The 9,741-nt window shown below is 39.5% G+C and overlaps 1 protein-coding gene across 1 annotated transcript; it reads right to left on the minus strand.

The window, feature by feature from the left end:
• Nucleotides 1–1,095: 1,095 nt before the first annotated feature.
• Nucleotides 1,096–7,019, minus strand: LOC147799878 (gamma-aminobutyric acid type B receptor subunit 2-like). The gene is made up of 14 exons (XM_087132668.1): nucleotides 6,906–7,019; nucleotides 6,512–6,626; nucleotides 6,128–6,276; nucleotides 5,521–5,674; nucleotides 5,061–5,158; nucleotides 4,656–4,719; nucleotides 4,217–4,303; nucleotides 3,845–3,995; nucleotides 3,458–3,590; nucleotides 2,879–2,986; nucleotides 2,627–2,749; nucleotides 2,305–2,488; nucleotides 1,944–2,092; nucleotides 1,096–1,393 (listed from the first exon to the last, which is right to left on the minus strand). The coding sequence occupies exons 2-14, from the start codon at nucleotides 6,543–6,545 to the stop codon at nucleotides 1,268–1,270; spliced, it is 1,560 nt and encodes a 519-aa protein (XP_086988794.1). The 5' UTR covers nucleotides 6,546–6,626; nucleotides 6,906–7,019; the 3' UTR covers nucleotides 1,096–1,267.
• Nucleotides 7,020–9,741: the final 2,722 nt, after the last annotated feature.

Here is a 9,741-nt window from a genome sequence, read left to right on the forward strand (position 1 = left end):
ATATTATATATGTAGTTGGCTTTAATGTGAAATTATCAGTGATTTTATGAATACTGAGTCTTAATGTTTTACTTGTCCTTACATACTAAAATTCCATCATCATCTGGTGCCGGTCTTTTTCGAGTGATAAACCTCGTATTTAAGAAACGAGCTGTTCAAATACTTTCTTATAATGATTCTATCGATATCACACTACACAATTATTTGCAAGTCTTTAGCTACGACAGTTACATTAATGAATACATGAAATAATCTGTACCTTCATGCATTCACTTCTGTTTTACTTTAACTTCAAATAGTCATTGTCAAATTACTAGGAGTGTCTTGAAGGAATTAAGCCTTCATGTTGGCTGTGGTTGAACGACAATAGTCAAAATTGAATAGTTCGACATGGTGCCCTCTATGTGAATCTTACTTCTAATATGTTATCATATACGTCATTTACATACAGAAATATATCATACCAATAATGAATGTTTATGAGTGCAAAGTTAACAGTTATTTCATGAGGTGACATATGAAACTTTTATTCCACGAGGTGAAGCCATTGTGGAATCGAACAGAGTTTCATAATGTCTCTTGTTCGTACTTCGTTGTTGTATCTCAGTTTGTTCTTATTTGTATTTTGGAAATGATGAAAAATATTAATTATTTTTAATTTTAATCATATTAATAGGTACGATTTGGTTGGTCTTGCTTTTTCCCTTAGTTTCACCTGATGTTGTTCGGTGCACCCGATCCGACTACCCAGCGCTACTTATAAGTAGGGCTTTCACATCAAATACGTCATGCTATAAGCAGGTTGGTATCACAGGATCGTAGCAGGGGTACGTTCGCCAGGCTTGAGAGTGTGGCATGAAAAACGCCCCCACTTGAAACACAACAGAGAGCCACTGCTGCGGTGCACAAGTTAGCGCTGGTCTAGCTTACAAGTGTGGCGAACATGGTCCATGCTACGGTCCTATGCTATCGACCTACTCATAGCATGGGGCATTTGGTGTCTAAGCCTAGTTATATGTAGCGGTGGGTAGTCAGATCGGTTGTTCAGTCTCCTAGGTTCACTATTCATTCACACTCGTCTCGTATATGCTCTTTCGAAACCAAATCTGATCGTAACAATGGTCAGTCAATGTTTACTGTCAAAAAAGATCCAAACGATGTTGTCTGTCCCATAAGCATACCCTTGACAGGACTCTTCAAAGTTTCATCCAGCACTGCAGTCAGATGTACGAATGTAGTCAGAATAGAATCAAGGGTGTACCAATCCTCAATTTATTTCTAACCTCGCCTTCATCCTGTCGAGTTCTTGCCGGAGCCGCTGCATTTCCCTCTCCACGTCGGCAGGTTGTTCACTCTGGTGGCTACGAGGCTGCACCACGTTTCTGGCCCGTACCTGAAACAGTGCAACCGTTTGAAAGTCATGAAATATTACTATAAATCTTACATGTTATTAGGAGGTAGCTTCAATGCAAATTAGCTGTATTATAGGAGCTTGTTTCTAAAACCAGGGCCCTTTTCTTATCCCCAAAAGAGACATCTTCTCTGTATTTCATTCAGGGGCTGAGCCTTCACAAGTTTTTAGTGTAACACTTTGCGGTCAGTTTTACGCCAAGTTTATGAAATCGAACACACTGCTCTCATTCTCAATGCACCTGGACTGGCACGCAGCCTCGAACTTCAAGTGACCGTTAAAATAATACCATTATGTTTGATATATATCAACCTTCACCTTTATAATGAAAAGAAGTGTCTTGAAATGTTACAAAAATGGAGTATGTTTGTCCTGGAAGGAGGGAGTCCGCTCCCACCCTGCTATGAGGTGGGCCAAAATCGGCTCATTAACGGTCTCTACGAAAATAGGGAATCGTTGACTCGAACATTAAAATATCGGGACCTATCTGTTTGATCTAAGGTAAAGGGGTGGAAGATTTAGATCTGCTTACCTTGGGTACAAATACTACGCAGAGTGTGAGTGTAGTGGTTAGCCAGATCAGGGTAGCGACTGCTGCGTAATGCACGTTCCTCTCCTCGAGAACAAACGACATTGGCGCGCCCGTTAAAGACATTATCAGAACATTGTAGACACAGATACCTGGAAATATTAGTTGTCATCCGTCAGTTGTTAATTCTAACTGAATTGTGCAGTTTCCGTTGATAAAATTATAGCATGATTAAGAAATACACTGCATAAATTATTAATATGACACTTTGAACGAGGAAGAAATTTGGACAGGGTCTCAAGTTATCACGCCAATTAAGTCCTAACAAAGACTTAAGAATTATAATTCAACCTTCGGGGCCTACCTATATACCTAGAGTCGTTCAGTGCTGGGATAGAGACTTTCCTGGTCTCCCAGGCCAAAAAAGCGCCAAATATTAGCAGGAGACCATCGATGATGTAGAAAGTACCAATCCAGTAGATTTGGTTCCTTGACTCACAAAACAATCGGATAGGTGTGTACACAACGTCGTCATTTTCGTTGTCAACCTAACCATGGAGAAATATCATTAAATACAGCGTGATGAATTAAAACAATGATTATAGCAGTGGTGTTAAAATAATAGGACGATTTACGTAGATCAATAAAACCATTTTGTATGGGAAGAGAAAAAAAAAAGTAATTACCACTTTAGCTCCAAGCCGCTCTACCGCAACTAGAGGGTCAAGAATTTCCCACAAAATGAGAATAACAATATCTAGGAGAACTAGTACGGCAACCCAGATGAGCAATCGGTGATCCTTCAGTACCTGAACAAAGCATGTAAGATTGAAGAATCTGAAGGAATGAATTTCCACTTGAAAAACCAACGGTGATGAATAGCGATCTTGGTCCTGTGTAATATTAACACAAATTTAGAGGGATCATCGTATTATTACCATCCTCATTGCAGTTTTGTTTGTGAATATCTTGTGCACACGCCAGGTCTTGCAGAACATGGAGCCGAAGGCCAAGGAAAACCCGGTAGAAAGGCACCATGTCTTGGCCTGTATGAAGGATGACGTAAAGATGTATCAGTTGACACAACGAAAAAATCTTAATACTTTAATGAATGGCACCACCAAGTGTCATAATCCAAGTATGAGATGAAACCTCTAAATTTACAAATTGCTGAAAAGTAAAAGTCGAAAAATCAAGAGAAGGAATGTAGCAAAACGTAAATCTGGTTGCTTTGTTCTCTCGGATAGGCTTTAGGTAATGTGTTTAGGTAATCACATTTTCCACATTCCTCGTCATGGCTAAATTAGTAGAAATGTTGTTTGTTTACAGCCTGTTGAGCATGTAGAGTTGCCCAAAAGTCAACAACTTTCCATGCTCAAGATGACTTACCAGGCATGACGGTCAAGTTGACGGATTCGCAATGCTCATATATGGAACACCGAACAATATGTCATTATGTATAATCTTCATCCTTCTTTAGAATTATCCATCATGAACGAAAGAGATGCCATTTTCACCTTGCACATCGACAAAAATGTGTCAGTGGATGCTATGGCCGTATCCACTCCTTGGAAGATGATTGAGACGTAGGCTAGCATACCACCAATCAGCATCAAGTTGTTGATGTTGGGGCTCGACATCTTGATCATCCTGCGATAAGCCAAATGGTGCAAGAAAAAAAATAGTTTTGGATTTGGCTAAATTTGCAAAAGGACTCAACGCTCCGTAAGAGCAGCTTCATTTAATGACACGCAAGGTTTGTTTAGACAATGACTTTGTCAACAACATTTAAATTTAAATGAAGTCATATGAGGTCAGTGCAATTCAGCATGAGAAACACATAATTTTTTTTCAGTTCCGAGAATGAAAAAACTCTTTAAAAGAAAAAAATACTCTTCTTTAACCGGCGGTTTTTGAAGTGGATGTTGAAAATCAGGAAGCAGCAGGCCAAGATGATCCCAAACGTAGCGAAGATTGCACCAGAAATGAAAACTGCACTTCGTATCGTCTGACGATCTTCAAATTCAATAACAAAATCAACAGGGGGTGCCCCGCCTGAAAAGAATTAAAAAGAAGGGTTCTCTTAGATTGAGAGAGTCAGAAATAGGCCATCGAAATGATATTTTTAAAGTTAGAACAGTGACGTCATGCAGTCTAAGGAAATTAGCTTTTCCAGCGCCCTGTACAGGCATTGGATACGAGAGAAAGGTATTGATTTAACAATGAGATCGTGGCACCTGTTCTTAACACCACTTGGTATCCAATACTAGAATTACCTTCCCAGCGGATTGATTCGTATCCTTCCCACGTGATGTCTTCGCTAGTACCTGGGTCCATCACCCCCACGTTGACGTGTCTGTTATCTGTGTGAGTATTCAAGATGTTCTTGGGAAGCAGTTTTTGCAAGTACCTTTGTGCTTTTTGTGACTCTTGGGGCGCTTTTAATGGACCGAGTTCTACTATCTTGCCGTGCCATGATGTACCAGATCGTTGTCTTGCTAATGGCTTATGCCAGCGAGGTTGAAATTCCTGACAATTACTAAGTAGCCTCACTCACAAAAAGTTAATGTCAACACTAATTACAGCATCATGTTCAGAGACGGAAGGGGCAGGACAAGCGTGTGTGATGAAATAAAGGCGATAATATTATTATTTCCTCATTATAGCTATTGGTTTGAAATGAAGGTATTCCATACGAAGATAGCTATAACTGACCTTGTAACTGCCAAATCTGAATTAATCCAAGCCTGTCGCCAGACGGAGTAAATTTCACAGGACCCTGTCATGGATTTCAAGAGACACACCTAGAGGTTTAGTCTCAAGCGTTTGGTTCTTTGGTGTCAGGGCGCTATATCCATTTGTCAATTTCTGTGTTTGTATTTCACGTGCTATCGTGTTAGCTTATCATGCATGTATTAGGGGTATTCCTTAGTCACGTGGTACTCTTGCCTTTCGTACTTTTTGGTGCTTGAACACCCTACATCATTAATATACGTTGACTTTATTACGAAAACAGCCCATGAAGAAATTTCATTGGATAATATAACTTCCTTGCTTTGGATGTGGCACTTTCAAACTTGAACATTATACATATAACAAGCCTTAAATAATATTACCCACCGATATGCCCTGGAAAGACATGTTGCTAATAATGTCAAAGAGGATTTGTACGGTTACGGAATCTTCATACGTAAAATTAGCCAAGGTTCGTGGAGGATCTAGAAAAGTGAAAGGATAGTTCAAGTTAAAAAGTATTTTGATGGACTATGCACATTTTATTTTAAGTGATTCTTGCCAATCAATGTCCTTTTATCTTTATTCGCAGGAGTCTTTGAAACTCTTATTTATTTCTATTTTTTCACTAAAATTGGAGGCAACGGTTTAATTAATCCTTCGATTGATTATTACTAGACTGTGATCACATGCAGTCGTACACCAATGACCTGCTGCTGTCGCAACACGATGCAATGGTAGCTACTCAGATTTAATGACAGATATAGAAGATAAAGAACACCCAACATTGGAACGAGGTTATACATTAGTGTGCAATAAAAGAAACCAAATGAGAAACTGGTGTTACCTAAATTGCCAAGTTGCTTATCAGCCTCGTGTAGAGCTAGGGCAGCAGTCCATATGGTGTCATAGCTAAACGGCATTTCAGAGTAACCAGGCAAGGATTCTGGATTGTCCGAGCCAACAGTCTCTTTGAACCTCTCCAAGAACTTGCTGGTGGTCTGCAAAACATAGGAAAGAGCCCAAATAAGGTTTGATTGTTGCTAACTGGGCACAGGGACACTGTAAACAAAAGTAAGTCATTCTTGATGACTCATTGAATTAAGACAGGACTTATATTTAGTCATCAGTGACTGATCTTCGGTCAAATGTGACTAATATTTGATTTATATTTGACGAATAAATTTGGTCATTGGCCTGTCTCACCAAATTAAATTGGGGATTTTAGACGTAGAGCCAGACTATATTTTATTAGTCAAAATGCCCAATTTTTCTTTACAGTGCAGAGGCAGATTCCAAATAATCAACTTCTTGCATGAACTACTTCAATGAAAAATAACGAGCAACGATAACCCATAGTATCTTTGTGTGCAAATTGTTCACGCAAAGCCTCATTCATTTTAGACGTGGAGGGGAAATAAGCCTATGACATCACACTTTGACTTCTGACTCACCATTCCTGACAGAGCTGGTGCTCGCTGAGAATCGGGAGGAAGACTTACAGCGTTAATGCCTATCTGGCCGCCCGCCACTTCCCTGAGCTGGTCCAGTGAACAGTCAACCGAATCGTCCGGCACCAACCAAATATTCAGAGTTATCCATCCTTTACAGTAAAGTATGTTTATTTCAGAGTAAGGTTTAATTTAGTTACATGGCTGTAAAGCACGATATTTTGTTGCACTAAACATGAACAAACTCTGGCCGATAGGAGCAATTTATAATACGTTACAGTAGGTGTCCCGTTATCTTGTAATCTGGCAATCCTTGTAATAACCGACCACTTCATCGCATTGACAATTCCTTTAGTTTTTGAGTGCGACATTTTTGTGAGATTATACCTGGCACTATCCAGACGTATTTGGCGCCGTACATCTTTTGGTGATACGCCTCACAGTAGACCTTTCTTGCCCCGTCACCATAGAAACCAGCGACGATAATGCGAGCACCCGAATGCTACGGTAAGAAGAATAGTCATGTTGAAAATAAAAGCTTTTACTGATGCCCAGACAATGGGTAAGAAACACGTAAACACCACAGTAAAATATAATTATAATTTCCAAGGTGTGGAATAATTTACATCAAAAGAGATTATGTGATCTGTTGATGATATATTCTGCAACTTGAATTTTCTAGCTTACAATTTGCATAACTAGTTCAGAAAACTACTACTGAAAATTGTAGAATACCAGGATCTCGAATTTTGAGGTTGCAACATTTTGAACCCATCTCTACCTTCAGGAATTTCACCTGCTCAGTTGGATCCTCAATGAAACTCTCTGCAGCTATCACCTCAATACCGGCTCTTTTAGCATCACGGTGGAATTCTGCGAAGGCCTTTGAGGAGATATAAAGATATAAGCCTCTCTTTAAAACTTTAATGAGGTCTTGTTACAGTGGAGTGTTGGGGGGGCAGGGGGCATGGGGAAGGGAAGTGCAGGGGGGCAGGGGTTCAACCTGAACGCCTACATTTTTTCCTTTTTTTAACACTTCATAGGTGAGCTGGATAGACAGTAATCGATATATTTAGTTATCAAATATCAGGACCAAAACCCTAAGAAGACAACACAAGCAAGTAAACACGACCGTGAGTAAGGCTTTTGGTATTTCTCCCCGAACACCATATTGAATGAGCCAGAAGCCGCATTCGCTTTTGACTTCCCCCCCCCACACCAGAGCTGGATACGCCACTGTAACAAAACAATTCAGAATGATCAGTGAAACCTTTAAAGTACTTCATGTTAATAGAGCCTGAAAGTAAAAGGTCAAGCTTCCGGAACCCTCGCGCGGTCTGCTTATGGGAATTTTACACTGGGCCGTCCTATCACGTTCGATAATTTTTGGAAAAATAATTCCTAACTGAAACCAACCCATGAAACACTCATGTTGGAATTTTACCTTTGTCTTACTCAAGTAATATTTAGGAAAAGTCACGTGGAGATGGGTAGAAAACGAATTCTATTAACGACCTCTCCGTCCTGCGATATCGTTTCTAGGTCTCCTTGTTCACGCACGTTTCTTTTAACTCCCCGTGCCTTCGTGGTTACCAGATTGTACAACATTGCAAAGGTTTACCTACCTACAGTCGATGGATTCTAGATTCTGTTGAGTTGACATCACGTAGATATTGTCAGCAAAGGTTAGAAAAAATATTAGAATCTTTCGTAAACGTAGAACACTGTTTTATGTTTATTACCTTATAAATTACGAAAGTGTGTAAAATGTTTTTATTTTTTTATTTCGTCGTTACCGACAGACAACAATAACATTTCAACCCGTAAATGTTCATCTGCGTATGAGACTTTCGCATTGCACTGTTCTTCATGTATTCATAATTTTCAGAACTGATGTGTCAATTTTTGCAGGATATTTCTCTTTCAGGTCAGATGATTTTTCAGTTTCTATCAATTGATAACCAGCAAGTATTTTCAAAGCCCATTTTCCGAATGGATGTTTCAAGAAAAAAAAAATTAACATTCACAAATCTTTGTCCTATCCAAGGTTCCGGAAGCGCGCCATCAGGGGTCAACTTTCAGACTCCATAACGTTTCTTTCAAAACGCATGCCAGCTAAGTTCTGCTGAAAAGAAAACACTGACTGCGATTGATTTCAACATTGCTGGCTAAATCACCCTGTATATATTGTATAAGCACTTTTAGAGAAAGTTGTACCAATGAAAAGATGGCAACTGACTGATGAAGTGTCGCCACTTTCTTCCAGTTGAATTCTCTTATCAGGGCCAGCTTGGCAATGTTGAACATATTCCCCGGTGGATACAGACGAAAGAAACGTGGGAACAGCGACCGAGTTGATAGCTTTGGTGAACTTGAAGCATACGATATCTTGGTAGTACACAATGACATACAGACATTCGTATTAAGACACTGAAATAAAAGTCAAAATGTTTAAACAAAACCGAACCTCTATATTGGATTATTGTTTAATTTAAAATTAAAACAAAAGCTTATATAAACCCATAACCTTAACCATAATCCAAACCTAAAACTCCTATCCTCTACCTTTATCGAAACTCAAAAAAACATCCAACTTGCATTATTATTTGCTTCGGCAAATGCACTTTCACAGAACACTTATTGTACCAAACTGAGTTGTAAGAGATCCCCTTTCGTTCATATTTTTTATTAAACATGTTGACACCATATTTCTCTCTCTTTTTAATGGGAATGAAATGGCGCGGGAAACAGTAAAGTGAAATGAAGTTCTATACCATTTGAATTAACGGGTACCGTTTATAAGAACAAAAAATTCGATGTGATCAGTACAGTGATCAAATGACAGCGCAGGACCTGGTATTGTTCATGCTGTATCCAGTTAGTAAGAGGTTCAGCATAAGAGCCATTTTTCCGGTAAGAACGTTTGTTCCACAGGGATACAGATAAGAAAACTTTTTGTTCTATCCGTCCACGACAAAAGCAGTCTCCGGAAAGATGGCTACCATGCAGAACCTCTATTGATTACAAGCTTCCATTGGGTCATCTGTGTTGGAAATTCGGAGAGTGCGAAAGTTGGGGAATGGTTTGTGTGGCCATAGAAATGTGATAAGCTGCGGGGTACACCATGTACACTATAGACACGATCTTCGTTATAAATATGTACATCTGTAATGTGTATCAATAGATAAGACTTGAAGCTATGCACAGTGGAAGTACTACTACCATCAGAACCACACATGGTACAACCGCCAGCCTTACCTATTCAATGCGTATCAAATTTATGCAGAATCTTCAATCCGAATGGCGTATTTATGGCTTTATAAAATTGTTATCCCTTTTTGGTGATAGTGTAAGCATGTTTGACATCGGGAAATCCTAAGTTATTCACGATTCGCTTAATTTGTTTGTCTCATCACAAAAAAATGTGTGTGGGGGTGGACTGGGTGGGGGTAATGATTCAATAGCCCATCCCCACCTCAAAAGGTTACGCCTAAGCATTGAATGAACACTCGAGTTGCGCGTTAACATTCGGTTTCCGTGTAACTTGATGAGCTTAGGCTGCTTGTTTCACGCGAATCAGGAGAGCGAACATTGATGAGTCGTTGATTCAATGACGG

The sequence above is a fragment of the Acanthaster planci genome, linkage group LG02 (genome assembly GCF_054643075.1).
Source record: "Acanthaster planci isolate LZ-2023a linkage group LG02, COTS_SCS, whole genome shotgun sequence".
Classification (NCBI taxonomy): Eukaryota; Metazoa; Echinodermata; class Asteroidea; order Valvatida; family Acanthasteridae; genus Acanthaster; species Acanthaster planci.

Bases quoted from the DNA above. Each gene is read 5' to 3' on its own strand.
- LOC147799878 (XM_087132668.1), bottom strand. From the start codon at position 6,545: ATGTACGGCGCCAAATACGTCTGGATAGTGCCAG. The intron at 2,093-2,304 runs GTAGGCCCCGAA...TAATATTTCCAG, and splicing joins GAACGACTCTAGGTATATAG to GTATCTGTGTCTACAATGTT. The intron at 1,394-1,943 runs GTAAGCAGATCT...GCACTGTTTCAG, and splicing joins GCGTAGTATTTGTACCCAAG to GTACGGGCCAGAAACGTGGT.